The sequence below is a fragment of the Mobula hypostoma genome, chromosome 5 (assembly GCF_963921235.1).
Source record: "Mobula hypostoma chromosome 5, sMobHyp1.1, whole genome shotgun sequence".
NCBI classification, from domain to species: Eukaryota; Metazoa; Chordata; class Chondrichthyes; order Myliobatiformes; family Myliobatidae; genus Mobula; species Mobula hypostoma.
This window is the reverse complement of record NC_086101.1, coordinates 125,012,172-125,033,020: the sequence shown is the minus strand read 5'-3', so window position 1 is coordinate 125,033,020 and position 20,849 is coordinate 125,012,172. Positions and strand designations below refer to the sequence as shown.

Below are 20,849 nucleotides of genomic sequence, written 5' to 3'. Positions count from 1 at the left end.
TTTCATTCATTTCCAACTCAGAGAGTGTTAACATGGACAGAAATATGGAGATGACTGATTTGACATTGATAAGATTCAAATCATTTACTTGCAATTGAAGACTGATTTCCTTAAACTTGGTGATTAATACTAATAAATAAGCAATGTCATGCCTAATATTTTGAGTTAATGACTAAGTGAAGCATATGAGTCTTCGAAGAATTTTATCACAGTTTTAAAAAGCACATTAGTGTTGAAATTGCAGGGGCCCTGGCAGATATATTTAAAATGTCGGTGTCTGCGGGTGAGGTGCTGGAGGATTGGAGAATGGCTCATGTTGTTCTGTTGTTTAAAAAAGGATCAAAAAGTAATCCGGGAAATTATAGGCCGGTAAGTTTGACGTCGATAGTGGGTAAGTTATTGGAGGGAGTACTAAGAGACAGAATCTACAAGCATTTGGATAGACAGGAACTTATTAGGGAGAGTCAACATGGCTTTGTGCGTGGTAGGTCATGTTTGACCAATCTATTGGAGTTTTTCGAGGAGGTTACCAGGAAAGTGGATGAAGGGAAGGCAGTGGATGTTGTCTACATGGACTTCAGTAAGGCCTTTGACAAGGTCCCGCATGGGAGGTTAGTTAGGAAAATTCAGTTGCTAGGTATACATGGAGAGGTGGTAAATTGGATTAGACATTGGCTCAATGGAAGAAGCCAAAGAGTGGTAGTAGAGAATTGCTTCTCAGAGCGGAGGCCTGTGACTAGTGGCGTGCCACAGGGATCATTGCTGGGTCCATTGTTATTTGTCATCTATATCAATGATCTGGATGATAATGTGGTAAATTGGATCAGCAAATTTGCTGATGATACAAAGATTGGAGGTGTAGTGAACAGTGAGGAAGGTTTTCAAAGCTTGCAGAGGGACTTGGACCAGCTGTAAAAATGGGCTGAAAAATGGCAGATGGAGTTTAATACATACAAGTGTGAGGTATTGCACTTTGGAAGGACAAACCAAATTAGAACATACAGGGTAAATGGTAAGGCACTGAGGAGCGCAGTAGAACAGAGGGATCTGGGAATACAGATACAAAATTCCCTAAAAGTGGCGCCACAGATAGATAGGGTCGTAAAGAGAGCTTTTGGTACATTGGCCTTTATTAATCAAAGTATTGAGTATAAGAGCTGGAATGTTATGATGAGGTTGTATAAGGCATTGGTGAGGCTGAATCTGGAGTATTGTGTTCAGTTTTGGTCACCAAATTACAGGAAGGATATAAATAAGGTTGAAAGAGTGCAGAGAAGATTTACAAGGATGTTGCTGGGACTTGAGAAACTCAGTTACAGAGAAAGGTTGAATAGGTTAGGACTTTATTCCCTGGAGCGTAGAAGAATGAGGGGAGATTTGATAGAGGTATATAAAATTATGATGGGTATAGATAAAGTGAGTACAAGCAGGCTTTTTCCACTGAGGCAAGGGGAGAAAAAAAACCAGAGGACATGGGTTAAGGGTGAGGGGGGAAATGTTTCAAGGGAACATTAGGGGGGGCTTCTTCACACAGACAGTGGTGGGAATGTGGAATGAGCTGCCAGACAAGGTGGTAAATGTGGGTTCTTTTAACATTTAAGAATAAATTGGACAGATACATGGATGGGAGGTATATGGAGGGATATGGCCCGTGTGCAGGTCAGTGGGACTAGGCAGAAAATGGTTTGGCACAGCCAAGAAGGGCCAACAGGCCTGTTTCTGTACTGTAGTTTTTCTATGGTTTCTATTAAAGTATCTCAGGCATTTTCCTAATGAGAGCCAACTGAGAGCAGGTGTTCAAACTGTTCTGCATTCCGAATATAAAGCTCTCAAAGTTGTGGAGTATAGAGAACATGGGACGATTTTATTTACTGCTGTGATAACAGTATTTAATAATTTTTGCACGGATTACTTCAGTTTTTTTGCAACAAGAAGTTTTCTGTGAAATAGTAAATATGTTCAGTACAGCTTTTTTCAAGGAAGTAATAACGCTACGGTGGCATCCTGTCATTGTTGGTGCCCCATCTATTGCATGAGCAAGAATGTTGCAGAACAGAATGTCCTTTTCTTTGAAAACTTTTTCAACAACCTGAAATATTGATTCCCCCTTGGTATCTGTTTCTAATCCTCTTGCAAGTAACTCCCGAACCTGGTTTGTATCTTTTATGAGGTGAACATAACCAAAAAGCAAAGGTTTGTTTCCTGGCAGAGTTGACTCATCCAACTGCAGAGCAGATTTTGTTGTCCTAAGTATGTTGCACAATGTTTCTTCCACATTCTCAGACATTTCATCTGTTCATCTTTGAACAGAATTATCGCTGGGAGAAAGCGCTTTTTTTTTATTTGGTCTAGTGACTTATGCAAAACCGTACTCAGAGCCTCACTTACTTCTGGCAGAATCAGTTCTTCTCCAATTATATGGAACTTTCTATATTTTGCAATGAGCAATGAAATATTGTATGAAGCACACAAACTGTCACTGTTTTGAGGTGTTTTCCATTTCTGAAAATTTTCACGGAGTGACTGAAAATAAGTCAAGTTCTTTGCTTTATCAGAGTATATTCTCTTCAAATGTTCAAGGAGTCTGGATGGTTTCATTGCTTCATTTGGAAAAAAAACTTGTGTACACATTGGCTGGTGTTGGTTATTTGGTGCTAGTATTAATCTGTATTTCGGATACTCCGCACTATACTGTCTACACTTCTTTTTCATTTAGTCTGCTTCTGCCATTTTCATTATGGGTTAACAACCGCAGTCAGTCATCTGTTGTTTAACTCCAACCTCAAATGCTGCAATTAATAGAGGGGAAAAGTTATGATGTCATCATAGCTCAGGCAAAACTGTATTCTCTGCCTAAAGGTGTACAAAGTGGGTAGCAACATCTTGGTTGGGCCGAGGGCTAGACAAAAGTGAACAAGACAATTTGAAGGGGCAGATTCTGAACTTTACCTCATTGAACGCTGTACCCTAATTCATAGGAATTTCATCACTGCATGAGTAGAGTAAGGGAATCCTACTACCTGTATCTAATACTGTACTGCAGTAGTGAGTAGCAATAATATGCAGGCAAAGCCCGGAAGTAACACGATTGCTTCAGTCCAGATTTCTCATTTTATGCCAAACACTAATTCCCTTGAACAGAACGGTCTACAAAGACTGGTGGATTCAGCCCAGTGCATCACAGGTAAAGCCCTCCCCGTCACTGAGCACATCCAAAAGGAATGCTGTCACAGGAAAACAACATCTCTCATCAATGCCTCCCACCATCCAGGCCATGCTCTCTCCTTGTTGCTGCTATCAGGAAGAAGATGCAGGAGCCTCAGGTGCCGCACCACCAGGTTTAGGAGCAGTTATCACCCCTCAACCAACAGGCTCTTGGACCAGACTGGATAACTTCACTCACCTCAATATTGAATGGATTCCACAACCTGTGGACTCACTTTCAAGGGCTCTACAGTTCATGTTCTCTATATGTATTATTGATTTATTTATTATTATTACTTTGTGGGAGGTTTTATGTATTTGAACAATTTGTTACCCTTGCGCTTTAATTGTTTCCTTTGCTTTTTTGTGTGCAGTTCCTCATTGATTCTATTGTGTTTTGTTGTATTCAATGCGGATGTCCACGAGAAAATGTCAGAGTAGTATATGGTGTGATGCATGTACTTTGATAATAAATTTACTCTGAACTTTGAAATCTGAATATTCACAGGTTAGGTAGCTGGGCAAGAAGTTGATAAATAGAGAATGGATAATGTGGGAAATTGTTCATTTTGAAGGGAGAAAATTTAATGGTGTTGATAGTGAGGCTACAGGATAATATTATTTGATCAAAGCTAATACAAATGGAATTTAATCTTCATAAGTGAGGCGTGGTGCAATTTGTAAAGACTAATACTTAATGGATGGTAGAGGACTGAAGATAAAGAGGAACCCCTGTGGACAAGTCCAAGGACCGCTGAGGATGGGCAGGACAGATAGATAAGGACAGACAGATAGATAGATACTTTGACTTCGTTCACTGTGGCCGAGAATATAAAACTGGAAGGTTATGATACAACTTCCTAAATCATAAATTAGTTTGCAGTTGGAGTACTTATACATTTCTGGTTGCCATATTATAACAAAAACACTTGACTGCACTACAGAAGGTGCAAAAGAAATTCACCAGGATTGTGCCTGGGGTGGAGTGCCTCAGTTATGAGTGACTGCATAAGCAAGATGGGTTTTGTTTTCTTGGATCGTGTTACGTACCCCGTAACTGGGTTGCCAAACCAGCAGAAATGGATCACTCAGTTGGAGTCTGGATTACTAGAACTAAGAAAGTTTTATTAAAGAAACAAGCAACACAGTAATCGAAAGGATAATAAATGCAACAGTTCAGCAATGTTAACCACACATGTGCACAGAATTAAGATAACAGCATCAATCAAGCTCTATCGTTGTCTAGGGGTAAATGACCAAATTTCAAAGTGATTCAAAGTTCAGTTCGCAGTAATCGTTGCCATGGCGATGGACAAGGTGGGGGAAGAGAGAGATAGAACAGGAACAACTGATCATTCAGAACACTGCTTCACTCACAGACCGGCGGGATAGCTCACAAGCAACTTTTTGGGCGGGTCCTTGGTGATGTCACCTGAGGTCACCGACTGTGACCCCTCCTCCAGATGCGGTCGATCCTCTGCAATGAACCCGGCACCCAGGCAAGGGCGGACACACACCGGGTTCCCGCTGATCGTACCTTTCCACCCTGGTCGTTGTCTTGTACTTCTCACCCACTCGTGAGAGGCGCACCGCTTCCAGGGTCTTGTTACCTCGGGTGGCGTGTGTGTCTGTCTTAGCGAACCTGTCCCTTTTTATCCCCCTGCTGGGGCATCGCCTGTCCATCACTTCAAACAGTTCAGGGTTCAAAGGGGGAGCCGCTCCAGACAGCTCTCTCTCTCCCACGTCCCTTCATTACACATCTCCAGACGCTGCTCCATTGTTCCTTATCTCTCCTTCCCCTGAGGGCAGGTGGCAGACCACTTGCTGATGTCGCTGATGTCACTGATGCTAACCCAGGCCAGCAAACATCTTAATTTTATGTGTATTCTCGTAACAATCGAAAGAGGCTGGTGTGGGTCCTGATAGAGGTATACAAAATTGAAGGCTATAACATGGTAGATAGTAAGAAACTATTCCTTACAACAGAAATATCAAGAACTAGAAGGCATAGGTTTAGGTAAAGGGTAAGAGATTTAGAGGGTATTGGGAAGTCTTGGGTGAATTTAGTAAACGGCACCTTGGTCAGTATGGACGGGTTGGGCCAAAGGGCTTGTTTCCGTGCTGTATAACTCTTAAAACTTGATTTGTAGATAGTGTAGTTAGTAGCTAGTAATAGCAGAGAGAACAGGTATCTCGGATGATGGACAGGGTGCCAGTTCAATGGGCAGCTGAGCCACAATGTAACTGTGCACGTTGAATGTTGTTGGATCCGTATTCATCCATTTCAGAAGGGAAAATCTTGCTTGAACAATCTTACATTTTTGAGGGAGTGCACTAAGATAATGCAGTAGATGCCACTTAACAGAAATAATATTGAACATATGCCATAATGGAATAAGGTTTGCAAATGCTGAAGCTTGTCACCCAAATAAAAAGAAAAAACACTGGGGAATACCCAGTAGGTTAGGCAGTATCCCTGAAAATAAAATGTAGTTAACAATTCCCGTTAATAATCTTTTACCAGAGCTGGGAAAGTGAGAAAGCTAACGTGTTTTAATTTAAAAATGCAAACACGAGGAAATCTGTAGATGCTGGAATTTCAAGCAACACACGTAAAAATTGCTGGTGAACGCAGCAGGCCAGGCAGCATCTAAAGGAAGAGGTACAGTCGACGTTTCGGGCCGAGACCCTTCGTCAGCTGGCGAAGGGTCTGGGCCCGAAACGTCGACTGTACCTCTTCTATAGATACTGCCTGGCCTGCTGCGTTCACCAGCAATTTTTATGGGTGCTTTAATTTACTAGGTTTGTACAAGAAGGAGAGGACAAGAGAATGGTGAAGATTCAAATTGTCATGGTGATGCATTTGTTTTTGCTGTCTTCTAAGAAAAGGATCTCTCTGTAGGAATGAAATTGGAAGGTGATGAATGAGGGCAATAGAAAGAGAGTAAAAGTTGATGCTGGTTTTGTAAAGTCATAGTCACCAAGTCATACAGCATAAACAAGAGTAAACAAGAATAACTAGCAGATACAGTAACAACATTGGTGGGGAGAGAAACCACTGAGTAGTGTTAGAGTGAACCTTATTATCTGGACTAGCTAACTTATCTGCTATTGTTCGACTCAGTATTCAAACCTCAAAGGTCTGCCACCTGTCATTTTAATCCATCATCCCACTCTGACTGTGCTATCATTTGCCTTGTGCAGTGCTCCACTAAGCTGAAAGGGCAGCACCTCTTCTCCCTTTTAGGCACGTTAGAGACATTAAAGATTCAAGTGTATCAAACTACAGTGAGCTGATAGAGGGTAATTAGAAGGCATCTACTTCTGGTGGCAAACACATCAAAACCTAGAATGTGCAGATTTCAAGCAATTAATCAAAAGATTTAAAGGGTCAGTGGAAAAAAAGGCTTTTCATCCAGACGATGTATGCAAATCAATGGCAAAGATAAAGTTTGTGGCAGTATCAGTGTGTCCAGTTTTCCAGGTGAAGTTGTGGGAAATTTAACTAGATATTTCTTTACACTATTTGTTGTGTTGAACCTGATTTACATTCATCATTTGACACCCATTAACAGATGTCACTACTTCCACAACGCCCTTATCTTACTGCACATTATGCATTACTGGTGCTTAGGGTAGCAATGGAGGCCCACCATCTCTGGTGGTGGTCAGGGCTTCTTTCATCATGTCGGTAGCTTCCTTCCACAACATTCATTCCAACATAAATTGGAGTCCAAAAGTGAAAACTATGAGCATTGTTGAAGAATCTCAGTAAATGTTAGAGCACATCATGCTACTTTTCTCACTATTTTCTCACAGGTGAGCCTTTTCAGCACTTGCTACAAGCTACTAAAAACACCTCATGAAGTCCATATTGTGTGTTGAACCTAATAGGGAATGCACTTCACAGCACTGTGCTGCTGAAAAACTCATTCAGTGGGGACCTTAGCAGTAACAATGCAGCCGTGTCCACTATTGTTTCAACTTCCAAACCCAAAATTGTGCCAGCTGACAGATGTTGAGTTACAAGATCTCTTGCCTTCACTCAGCTTTCTTTGCAGGAATCTGGTGACAATGTAGGCATTTGTGAAAGAGGTGGTGTGTCTTTACTACTTATGGAGAATGATCTCCTCACAGCTGACTTGCCTCTGTCAATTCAGGAGAGCGCTGCTGACGTGCAGTTGAACAGCTTATCGCTGAGCTGCCACAGTCCTTTATTCCGAGAGAGCCGCAGGCCGTTTACTCTCATGTTGTTGAACACATTTTGGCTAGAGATGCAAGAGACTGCAGATGTTGGAATCTGGAACAAAAGAAAAGTATTGTTATGTACATTGAAATCAGTAACTTGTTCCCCCAGCACCTCTCTGCTCAGTGAAAATAACAAATTGCCTCCTGGTGTTGTATCACCGTTCCTTTAGAACTAATCACTACTCTCTTGTTGCTGAAAGCACATTTCTGATTGGAGACATGAGACTACAGATGTTCGAATCTGGAGCAGTTAGGGGAACTCAGCAGGTCAAGTAATATCAATGGAAGAAAATGGACAGATAAGGATCTCAACCCAAAATGTCGACCGCCCATTTCCCTCCACAGATTTCTCTCTGGATTTGGATGAAACTGGACCAAAATTCACTGTGTCTCCACAGCAGCAGTCACCTGCACCAGTGGGTGCTGCATGAAGCAATGTCACCGCTCCCCAGCAGGATTCTTGGTCTCCAGCTCCACACAAGCTCCTAACAGAGCAGGGAGACAGATCCCTCAGCATTCTTCATAATCCCCTGTGCAAACAGCCAGTCATCATGCCAACTATCAGTGTCATAGCAGCCTTTCCATTGAGGTCCTCATTCATATCCTCCAGGACAGTATGGATGTGCAGACTTTCCCATCTGGAGATTCCCTACACCTGATTCTTTCTGGCACCAGGTACATTTCCATGTCATCTGCATCACTTAATTTAATCTGTTCATCCATCACAACATCTGTCTCCAAGACGGTGTGCGAATTGTCCTCTGTGTTTATCATCATCGCCCTCCTCTTCCTCTGGTGTCCTCTTCCACTTATCCTGCCCATCTCCATCCCTACAAAGACAAACAGAATGCAGTTGTACTTGTAAGCTGTAGTCAGAAGATCTTTATGGCATTGCAAGAGCATAAGTGGTAATGAGGGTATCCACTGGTGGTCAGACCGAAAGGAACACTGTTGATTAATGTATCTGGCAGGCTGTGGATCACATTTGCTCCAGGGATGTTTGAGGGCTCAGTGCTTTTTCATTGCAGGATGTAAGTGCTGTCTTCGTGAAGACCTCTTTCCCATGCAGGTGACCATCCCCTAACTTTGTTTAAAACGAGGAAATGAAGCACATTAGACTCGTACAGCAATTCTGTACAAATATAGGCCCTTTGTCCCAACTACCCCATGCTCACCGTGGTGCTCACCCAGTTGGCTCCAGTTTCCTGTGTTTAGCGCATATCAACTTAAGCCCTACCCTTCCATGTACTTAACCAAGATATTGAGTAATCTTTTATCATGTCTTTTGAAACATTACCTCTCTGGTTTGGAGTGAATAGAGTTACAGCTGACGTGATTAACAATTTGTGCTTGCGTGTAGTTTAAATGTAAGCATGAGAAAGCATTGTTTATCTTGATCTAGAGTTCACTTTGAGCTATAATGCAAGTTCGTGAAATGTTCTGTGGAGTTACTCTATGGATGGGTATTCTCACATAGTGTAAATTTTGGAGCTCCTTTCTCCTTTTTTCCTCCATGGCTGTCATTCCATGCTGCTAAGGCTATTGGGCTGCTGTGCTGAATGTGCCTTTAAGGGTGATGCCATTATCTTTGATGCAAAGTATTGTCACAGCACTAAAAACTCTGCATTGTCCCATCAGTGCAAAATTCAAATGTCATAGGAGATGTCCATTTGGGCTTTCAGAGCAATCCCATCAACCCACTTATTTCCCCATAACCTCTTCTCTTTCTCATGCTCATCAACTCTCCGCAGTTGTCCTACCACCCAACTACACTAGGGGAAGTATACAGTGGTCAGGGAATCTGCCAGCCAGTATATCTTTGGAATCTGGGATGAAACTAGAACGTGTGAAGTAAAGACTGCAAGGAAAACTTGAAAGCCCTGCACAGAAAGTTTCAGAGGTCACGATTGAACCTGGGTTACTGAAACAGCAGGTCAGGCAGCATCAATGGAGGAGAATAAACAGTCAACGTTTCGGGGTGAGACTCTTCATCAGTACTGTAAAGGAAGGTAACAGAAGTCAGAATAAGAAGATGAGGGGGCAAGAGAAAGGAGTACAAACTGGCAGTTGATAGGTGAGACTAGGTGAAGATTGATAGGGGAAAGGGAAATGAAATCAGAAGCTTGGAGGGGTTAAGTGGAAGAGGTAATCGGCTGAAGAAGGAATCTAATAGGAGAGGACAGTGGACCATGAAGGAAGGAGGAGGGGAACTAGAGGGAGATGATAAGGTGAGAGGGTAACCAGAATGTGGAATGAAAAAAGAGAACAGTGTGTGGGGGAGGGGGGGGTCATTACCAGCAGTTGGAGAAATTGAAGTTCATGCCATCTGGTTGGAGGCTACTCAAATAGAATATGAGGTGTTGCTCCTCTAATCTGAGTTTGGCCTCATCATAGCAATAGAGGAAATCATGGGCAGACATGTCAGAACGGGAATTGGAAGTTGAATTGAAATGTATAAGCACCAGGACCACTAGGAGATCCTGCCTTTTACAACGAACAGAGTGAAGGTTGTCAACAAAGTTGTCCCCCAATTTGCATTGGGTCTGTCTAACATAGAGGAAGGAACACATCATATTCTATCTAGGTGGCCTCCAACCTGATGGCATGAGCATCGATCTCCTAATTTCATTCAGCCCCTGTCCCCACCTTTATTCATCTGCCATTCTGATTACCCTCACCCCCTCTTTTCACCCATTCATCTCCCTCTGCATCTCTTTCTTCTATGGTGCACTATCATATTAGATTTCTTTTTCTTCAGTCCTTTACTCTACCACTTACCCCTCACAGCTTTTAACCTCCCCACTCTCACCACATGCCCCCTCACCTGGTCTGCCAACTTACTTCTTCCCCTCCCCTCTCCTTATTTTGGCTTCTGGCTCTTTCCCTTCCATTCCTGATGAAGGGTTTTATCCAGAAACATCAGCTGTTTATTCCCCTCCATAGATGCTGCCTGACCTGCTGAACGTATAGTGGGGTCAGTTGCTCCAGGATCTGTAGAGTTCCTTGTGTTTAGAACTAACTATGGTGCACCTTTGCCTCCCCAGTCTATTCCTGAATATAAGCCATCGTAATATTTTTGCGCACATCCTGTTGAACAGTTTCAGGATTTTTTACACAGGATCCAATTGGTAATAATGGGAAACAGTGCATCAAAAAAAAAGATTTTATGTGGAATTTGTTTGGATAATTAACAGTTACAGTAGGTATTATGGAAAGTGATTGAGAGATAGAAAACAATTACTGTGAGTGATTTTGGAGAAAGTAATTTTCAGGATTCAATGGGAAAGGACATAAAAAGGTTAAGAGAGGTGGGGGGGTGATGGATAGGGGCAGAGCAGGGTCCTTGCCCTTTAAGTGATTAAGACTACAAGGAATGAGGTACTGATGATTACAGAGAGTAAAGGAAAAATGGAGGGAGCACATCTCAGAAACATGCAATTACTTTAGGCTCTGGAGCCGAGGGTGTCGCAGACAATGAAAGAATTAAGAGAAACATTTGGAAAAGATTAAGTTCAATGGAGGAGAAAGTATTGGAGAAAATAATGGATTAACAGTTTCCCCTAACACTTTCTACAGAGCCATGCATCCTCTTGCAGCTTGTGTAAAAGATATTGTATTTTGACAGTAGATAGATAGATACTTTATTGACCCCAAACGAAATCACAGTGTTACAGTAGCATTACAAGTGCACAGATATAAATATTAGAAGAGAAATAGAAAGAATAAAAAATAAGTTACCACAAACAGTCTAAGGTGGGGAGGGGTGTCATCACTTCCCCAGCTATAGGTGGACTCATTACAGAGCCTAATGACCGAGGGAAAGAATGGCCTCATATCACGCTCTTTGGAGCAGCGCAGTTGTCTTAGTCTATTACTAAAAGTGCTCCTCTGTTCAGCCAAGGTGGCAAGCAGAGGGTGAGAAACATTGTCTAGAATTTCCAGGATTTTCTGTAGGGTCCTTTGTTCTACCACCTTTGTCCAGTTTAACTTCTATAACAAATTCTATTCAATTTATTGAGCCTGTTGGCATCACCTGTGTTGATGCCATTGCCCCAGCACACCACCACATAGAAGATTGTACCAGCAAATACAGACTGGTAGAAAATATGAAGGAGAGGCCTGCATTCTCCAAAGGACCTTTGTCTTCTCAGGAGGTAGAGGCAACTCTCGCCCTTCTTGTATACAGCCTCTGTCTTGGTGCTCCACTCAAGATGTCATTCAGGTGCACCCCCAGGTACTTGTAGGTCCTCACCACATTCATGTCCTCGCTAACAATAGTAACAGGGAGCAATGCAAGTCTTCCTAAAGTCCATCACCATCTCCTTTATTTTACTGATGTTGAGCTGCAGATGATTCAGCTTGCAGTATTTGACAAAGTTCTCCACCAGAACCCTGTATTCATCCTCCCATCCTCCCTTTATACATCCAACTATTACAGAGTCATCAGAAAACTTCTACAGATGGTATGACTCAATGTTGTATCCAAAGTCCAAGGTGTACAGGGTAAACAGAAAGGGAGCCAATACAGTTCCTTGTGGAGCCCCATTGCTGCTTATAGCCATGTCTGACACAGCTCTGAAGCCGCACATACTGTGGTCTGCCAGTCAGGTAGTCCATTATCCAGGATACAATGGAAGAGCCAATTTGCATTGAACGGAGCTTTTCCCCAGCAATGAGGCCTGTATGGTATTGAAGGCATTGGCGAAATAAAAATGCACTCAATACTGCACTGAAATTTCTATCTGGGATGCCACAAAGAATCCTAGTCTCTTAATAAGCCTCTGCAGCGGGTCCTGAATCCGTGAACCTCTGTTGCCCAGATGGTTATCCTAACCATGATTCAAGGCTTATGAATGGAAATAACTGCAGAGAAGTAGGCAGGCAATAATAAGAGAGAAGAGATGATAAAACAGGGAAAGTTAACAAAGGAACAAGTAGGGAAATAAAAGCGGACAGAGAAAAATGGTCAAATGAAAACACATTTTCTCTTTTTACATGTGAGTGGAGATATCATGTACATGGAGCTTAGAAAAAATAGAGGGCTATGGGTAATCCTAATCATTTCTAAGGTAGGGACATAGTTGGCACAACTTTGTGGGCCGAAGGGCCTGTATTGTGCTGTAGGTTTTCTGTGTTCTATGTTCTATATCATACTGAAGTAGCTATAAAAGAGCCAAGAAAACCAACATTTTTTATGTAACTTGAATTGCTACAGATGAATTTAACAATATAAAATGAAGTGTGTAGACATTAGGACTATTAGAGCAAATTCAATGGGCCAAATGACCAAATTCTGCTTGTATCTTTTATGGTAATAAGAATGTAATAAAATTTCTAAACCCCTTTCAAATTCAAGATTATGTCAAATAGTAATACACTCAGTGATATTCCCAAAGCCTTGAAATAAAACAGAAAGTTTTACGAACCTTCAGCAAATTAAGCAATATCTGTGAAAAGAGAAACAGTGTGAACAATTCAGGTTGAAGGCCCATCGGCAGAATTGATGAAGGACTTGACCAAAAATGTTACTTCTGTTTCTCTGTCTGCAAGTGTTGGCATACCTGTTGAGTTTTTTTTTAAACAAAGGTACAAGTTTTATGTCATATTGGTACTGCACAAGAATGAAATTAATTAATATTTTAGCAAACTCACTTAGCAAAATATTGTCATCATAATATTCTTGTCTGTTAACAGGATCTGCAATCTTACTGTGATTTCCCTGAAATCATCAATGTCAGCATCAAAGAAGCAAGTAAAGACGGCTCCTCTGAGGGCAGAATTGTCACCATAAACAAACAGGACAGCAAGACTTTGGTAAGAACAATGTGATATTTGAAGCTGTGCAGTTAATACTTAGACAACTCATAGGCCTTCTGATTAATGTTGAAAATGATTTGTGCTAAATAAACCCTGCACTATATTGTGACCAAGGATCATTTTCACAATAATGAAGAATATTGCCAGTAAGGATTTGGAATTAATCTGTTAAAGTGGTTTGGTTTGTGTCTGACAACTGGAAAATGAAAGATGAAACTTAGACTTGAGTAAAACTAGTTTTTCCAGATAAAATGTTATCACAAATCACCAGTTGCAGGAGGAGGTTTTCAGAATTGATGCCAAAATGGCAAATCGACATCCCTAGAGAAGAATTGGACTTTACTATTTAACTGCTGAGCACGTTGCATTAGATACAGTAGGTAGGTAGTTAGGTATGGTGCAGTGGGCCAATGGTTCTGTTTCTTCCAAGCTATGTGGCTGTAATGTAGAAGAAAATTCTAACAATTCTAAAACAGTACTAAAAGGTAGAGAATACTGAAACTGCTATGATAATATCGCAATGAAAAGCTAGCTTTTATTGTTGCATTAGGTGAATGATGCTGACTTGTTTATGCTCACATTAAGCAGAATGTTTAAGATTACACTGCCATGTTCATCGTAAAACCAGCAGGATGAATAAGTGAATAAAGGGTAATAAAATTGAGCTTATTTCTAAGTGAATGATTCTAATTAGTGGAGATTTCCAGAATGAGTAGAGGATGAATGAGGAATATACTGAAAAATTGCAATTAAGTATAGTGGGCTGATCTGTGAAATGCGAGCTCCAGCTGCACGGTGGCACTGGTGAGACATGGTGATATTTTGCAGGCAGCAGACAAAACTAACTATTCTGTTAATTACACTATTTCTGAATGATGATCCCTGCCATCCACTGTTTGTAATTTCCCTTTGGAAGTTGTGCTTCTGAAACGTCTGTATGACTGGTATTTTTGCGGTATCCAATGGATTCTGCAAACTGGACTGTCAAGAATGCAGGTACGGCCATTGCTGGAGCAAACGTGGGGCCAGATTATAACTTCAGGCTGAATCGAAGCAACGGGACCCAGGCCCGAGAAACAATGTTTAGCTGATGTTAGCACTGAGCCAGATTAAAATGATCCAAGTCGTCAAGGCCAAGGGCGAAGGAAAAACTGGGGTTCAGCAAACTACTCTAAGAGGCTTTACTCGCCTCAGCTCTGAAGTGGCTCCGTGACTGTGGCCTGTGGTAATCGTGCTGCTGGACTGGCTGTCACGCTGAACTGGCTCAGTAGTTGTGGACTCACTTTCGGGGACTTTGCTGTTCATGTCCTATGTGTTATTTGTTTACTTATTTGTTGTTTGCACAATTTGTTTTTTTTTACACATTTGAAGTTTGGTGGGGTTTTTTAATGAGTTCTATTGTGTTCAATTGTTGTGGCTGCCTGCAAGATGATGAATCTCAAGGAAGGTTGCACAGTACAGGGATACATACTTCGATAATAAATTTGCTTTGAACTTTGAAATTTAATGCGAGTATTTCTTAAAATTTCTAACTAAGATCTGCAGAGAAAAGGTAAAAGCAGTTAGTGTGTGTGTGTGTGTGAACTATACAGGTATTGAGAAATAAATCAGGTTTGTGCTCAGCTTGTTCTGAATAGGCTGTTGCACTACTATGCCAGTGGGAGCCAAAGTGTGGCCTTAGTGCAGACCACATACTCTTAAAAAAAATAAACAAACGCAATCAACTGTTTTCTCTCAGAGAAAAGTTAATGGTCGACAAAATCTGTTCAATTGATCATAAAAAAATTCCTGTTAATTATGTGGTAGAATGCTAAGGTTTAAAGATCGCAGCATCAAGAAATACATCTCCAGTCTGTGATAAGTTAATTCATTCCTTTAATTTCAAAGAAGTGAATTTAGAAGGAGAGCACACAGCCCTAATACAACTGGAGCTCCGCCAACCGGGGATGAATTACTCATATGTTTTAGAATTTTCTCCATGTTTTGCAAATTGATTTTAGTGAAATCAGAAAAAGAGAGTAAATCTTCTCATGATAGGAGTGAAAATAATTGTGCTGAATGTCATACATGTGCTTACTGACTAGTTGGACAAGTTCCTGAGGAAGAATGAGGAGCGTAAATGTCAGAAAAGACCAGATGGGTTAAATAGCCTAAATATTTGTGTAAAATATGATGTGATTTTAGAGAAAAGGTTGTAAAATCATAGCACCTATAATCTGTGATCCTCTGAGCAACACCTTTAAAAGGCCAACACTGAGAATAATCATGACTCTATAAGCATGAAGAGGTTGGCCAGATCTTCCAAAGACCAGCAATTTATCCAGGTTCACTATGAGTGCTAGAACAAGTGATCCTTCCAGCCTGCACCTGCTATACTCTTCTTAGGAAAGTCTGGCCCAGATAGCCAGCAATCTGAAGAGCCTTTTCTGACCTTAAGCTGCTGGCTCTGCAGTTGAGTGGCCTTTGAAAACCAGTGATGCTGTATCATCTTTCTCACTGGCTGCCATGGGAAAGGGCAAAATGTCAAAATAATTTTACTTCAATGACACTAAAGTCCATGACGTAAGTAATGCAAAACAAAATATTTCCATGATAAAATGCCGAATATATGTCTGTCAGTAATGCTTTCCCATCAATATAAGTTTGGTAATTAATGTAAATTATTGAAATAAGTGAAAAGGTTCAAAGAGGAAGCCCAACATTTGTGGATAAATTATGTATTGCAGTAGACAAGTAACATATAGTGGTGGGCTATATTTATATATCAGAATCAGGTTTACTATCACCAGCATGTGTCGTGAAATTTGTTAACTTAGCAGCAGCAGTTCAATGCAATAAATAATATAGAATAAAATTTTAAAATCAATCAATAATATATATTTAAAACGGTGAAAACGTCAATAATTTCAGATATGCAGATGACATTGTATTAATTGCAAGTACGGAGGAAGAACTACAAAACTTAATTGATATAATTGTTGAAGAAAGGGCAAAAATGGGTCTATCTATCAATTGCAAAAAGACAAAATGTATGGTGATATCCAAAAAGAAGGAGAATCCTATCTGCAGGCTGAGAATAAACGGGAAAGACATAAAACAAGTATAGAACTTTTGCTACTTAGGAAGCTGGGTGACATCAGATGGCAGGTGCGATATGGACATCAAAAGAAGAATAGAGATGGCAAAAGATACCTTTACAAGAATGAAGAGTATACTGACCAATACTAAACTAGGCGTGACAACCCACCTCAGAGTACTGAAATGTTACGTTTATCCAGTTATGTTATATGGCTCAGAATGTTGGACAATATCTAGTAACATGAGGAGACGAATTGTAGCAGCAGAGATGTGGTTTTTTGAGGAGGATGCAAAGAATATCATAGATGAAACGAATATCTAACGAGGATGTCACGAACAGAGCAAACACAAAAAGAGAAATAATGTATGAGATCATGAAAAGGCAACGTAACTTCATTGGACATATGATTAGGAAAGAGGAGTGAATGCATGGTAATTATGGGAAAGATTGAAGGGAAGAAAGCAAGAGGAAGACAGACAAATGATGATGGAGACAGCAGCCAGAGAACTAGAAATGAATACCAATGAATTGATCCACTTGACCCGAAAGGAGTATGTGGGCCATGGCAGTCAAAGCTCAAACTGGGCATGGCACCTGATGATGATGATATTTAAAAAGTGAAGTAGTGTTCATGGGTTCATTTTCCATTCAGGAATTGGATGGCAGAGGGGAAGAAGCTGTTCCTGAATTGCTGAGTGGGTGTCTTCAGGCTTCTGTCCCTTCTACCTGATGGTAACAATGAGAAAAGGGCATGCCCTGGGTGCTGGAAGTCCTTAATAATGCTGCCCTTCTGAGACACCTCTCCTTGAAAATGTCCTGGGTACTTTGTAGGCTAGTATTCAAGATGGAGTCAACTAAATTTATGACACTCTGCAGCTTCTTTTGGTCCTGTGCAGTAGCCCCCCACCCCCCATACCAGACAGTGATGCAGCCTGTCAGAATGCTCTCCAATGTACATCTATAGAATTTCAAAGTAAATTTATTATCAAAGTACATATATGATACCATTTAGAACCCTGAGGTTCATTTTCTTGAGGGCATTCACAGAAATACAAAGATAAAACAAATAATAATAATAAACAAAATGAATAATTATTAATAATAAGTAATAAATATCGAGAACATGAGACAAAGAGCGCTTGAAAGTGAGTCCTTAGTTTGTGGGAACAGTTCAGTGTTGGGGTGAGTGAAGTTATCCCTTCTGATTTCAGGAGCCTAATGGCTGAAACAGTATTGAATAACTGTTCCTAAACCTGGTGGTGTGGGACCTGAGGCTCCTGTACCTTCTCTCCCTGATGGCAGCAGTGAGAAAAGAGCATGGCCTGGATGGTGGGGGTCCTTGATGACGGATGCTGTTTTCCAGCAATAGCATTCCATGCTGATGTGTTCAATGGTGGGGAGCGCTTTACCTGTGATGGACTGGGCTGGATCCACTACATTTTTTAGGCTTTTCCATTTAAGAGCATTGATGTTTCCATACCAGGGCTGTGATGCTGCCTATCAAAATACTCCCCACTGCTCATTTATGATAATTTTAGATGGCATGCTGAACCTTCGCAAACATCTAAGAAAGTAGAGTTTGGAGGGGATGACAGTATTGAATGCTGAGCTACAGTCACTGAAGAGCATCCTGATGTATGTATCTTCCATGTCCATATATTCCATGGTTGTGAAGAACCAATGAAATTGCATCTGGTGTTGTCCTGTTGTGATAATAGGCAAATTGGAGCAGATCCAAGTCGCTCCTCAAGCAGGAGAAGATGATGCTTCATCATCAACCTCTCAAAGCACTTCATCACAGTGGATGTTAATGCTACTGGATAATAGTAATTGAGGCAGGTTACTACATTCTAGACACCATGTTCTAGTGTCTGTAAGAAGAATATGGGGACCTCAGACTACTGAAGAAAGAAGTTAAGGATTATCAGTGAACAAGTCCAGCCAGTTGATCAGCATAGGTCTTTGGTACTCATTCAGGTACTCCATCTAGGCCAGATGCTTTCATGGGTTCACTCTCCTAAATGGATGCTTGTTCTTGAGTAAATTTGAGCCTGATATTGAAATATTCTGATGCATTAAAGAAATAAAGGTATGGGTTATGGCAGGAGAGTAGTGTTAATGTGACTGTCCAGTTATTATCTTATTCAATAGTTACAAAAGGTCCTTAAACATTTATAACACCATTATTTTATGTTCTAAGATTCATACACTGACCTCAACTAATTCAACTTGCAGAAAGCTATGAAAGCTTATGTGTTAGGTTGCTTAATATTATTGATTGGCAATATCCAAGTCAAGAAGATAGTATTTACTGGTGGAATAGTTGACTTCGATGGTGTTGGATGTCACTAGAAGTTGTGATGGAAGGTAACAGAAATGAACAGGAATCTCAGCATAAGTAACTCTACCATAAAAAAGTCATCACTTTATAGGCTTTACTGAATTCCCTGATTTAAAATGGAAAAACCTGAGGAGAAACAAAGCAGTCCCAGATGCTTTGGAATGACCCCTGATACAGATACAGCTCCTATTGAACAAAATAAGTAATCCAGAGGAAATCTTCCTTGGTAATGAAATGTCTTGTTTTGTTTTATTATTATAGCCCTTCAAGGTACACTGCCCAGCAATCCCCTAATTTAACATTAGCCTAATCATGGGACAATTTACAATGACCAATTAACCTACCAACCAGCACACCTTTGGACTGTGGGAGGAAATCGGAGCACCTGGAGGAAACGCATACAGTCCTATGGAGGACTTACCAACTCCCTGCAGGCAGTGGTGAGAATTGAACCTGGGTTGCCTGTACTATAAAATGTTGTGCTAGCCACTACACTACTGTGCCACCCTGATATTGGTTTGCTAACTTGTCTATTTGTAAACATCTTTAGTTAAATGAACCTGCAAAGTAGTTATGTGAAAATTGCAATGAATTACTCTACCGTAATCTTAAACTGGACTGACAATGAGGTAAAAATACAAAATAATGAAAATGTTAGGCATTTGATGCAGCATCTGTGGACAACGCAAAATAGGGTTTATATTTCAGGTTGGTAACATTTCATTTCAACACAAGGTCATCAAGGTGATAACACTGACCCAATTTATCTCCACAAATCCTGCCTAACCTTTTGTTATTTGTGATAATATACAGTATTACCTATGTAAAAAAAAGCAACTGTAAAATCGTTTTATCTTATGTTGCATGTTTATATATTTGTTTACCTGGGCTGCCATTGTTTTTGAAATAGGAGGTCAAATTTCCATCCCTAAAGGAAGGCTTTTCATTTGTGTCACTAATTGATGGATACTACAGATTAACTGCAGATGCCCACCATTATCTCTGTAAAGAGGTTGCACCGCCAAGCTTGTTGGAAAACATTCAGAGCCATTGTCATGGGCCCATCTCGTGAGTACTGAACTGTCTTTTGGAAATCAGAGCAGGCTAAAGCTGTAATCAAACTGTAAAATATAACCTGTAAAATTATTTTAAAAGAAAAGCAGTTGGCCATTTAACTACCTAAGCCTTTTCCAACTTTCACTGAGATCATGGCTGATCTAACTCTGTATGTTAAATCCAAGGCTGAAAAGGAAGATATCCAAGCATAATAAAGAGTGAAATGTTAAAATACCTTTCCCTATTTCTTTAATAATTTTGGTTAACAAAAATGAGTTCCAGATATGGCTCTATCTATTGATAAAGCATAAATTACAGTTTGGAGACTTTTGGAGGTGAATGATGTTCATTATCTCACACTTTCATGATCTGGTTCTAAATCTTTGACCATGTTCCTGGTAGTAGATACCCCAAAAGCGGGCTTACTTTTCAACCTTCAATAACTCAACCTGTATAATCATTGCAATTAATTCCTGGAGACACTGTGTCATAATAAACATATTCAGCACTGTAATAAGTGCAATTTTTTTCCAATAAGAAGGATAAGTTAGTTTAGAAAGCTGTTGTTGGATATATGTTGTGCTCCCACCTTGTCCCTTTAATGAAAGCTATTTGGTCGCACTTTAGTTTGGTGTTTTTGTGTGTCATTATTTTCTGCAATATTGGTGAAAATTGATTAATTGTAATGAGATCAAGCACCCAATTTGATTTTAGTTTCCTCAGAGGATAGGATTTCCACTGATTTATTTTCCCTAGTCTGATTATATGTTGATCTTAATGTATAATTTCTTACTAATTGAAAACTCTTTTGCTAGAAATTGTGTTATGTAGCGCCATATGATTCAATGTCAATCAAAAGTAGAATATTTATGGTAATAAGTATTCCCTTATAAGATGTCTGAAGTTCACCATTTGTGGCCAGATGTCATCTCTACATTTGACACCTTAATCTATTGAGTCTCTGACGTACAAGATGAGTTCAATAGCAATTCTACAAATTTCAATGGGCAGATGCCTCTTACTGCCTACTTCAGTATGATATGCAAGGCCTTACTTGGGTTTCTCCCAACCAAGCACATGGAAGTTAATTCAGGAAGTTACATA

The 20,849-nt window shown here is 40.4% G+C and overlaps 1 protein-coding gene across 4 annotated transcripts in view; it reads left to right on the top strand.

Annotated features, from left to right (window-relative positions):
- Positions 1 to 20,849, top strand: part of LOC134346986 (tyrosine-protein kinase JAK2-like) — a 280,271-nt gene that overhangs the window by 217,786 nt on the left and 41,636 nt on the right. For all 4 annotated transcript variants that reach the window (XM_063048925.1, XM_063048926.1, XM_063048927.1 and 1 more), the window contains exons 7-8: positions 13,147 to 13,266; positions 19,600 to 19,757. In XM_063048925.1, coding sequence (XP_062904995.1) covers positions 13,147 to 13,266; positions 19,600 to 19,757 — 278 coding nt within the window. The remainder of the gene's footprint in view (positions 1 to 13,146; positions 13,267 to 19,599; positions 19,758 to 20,849) is intronic.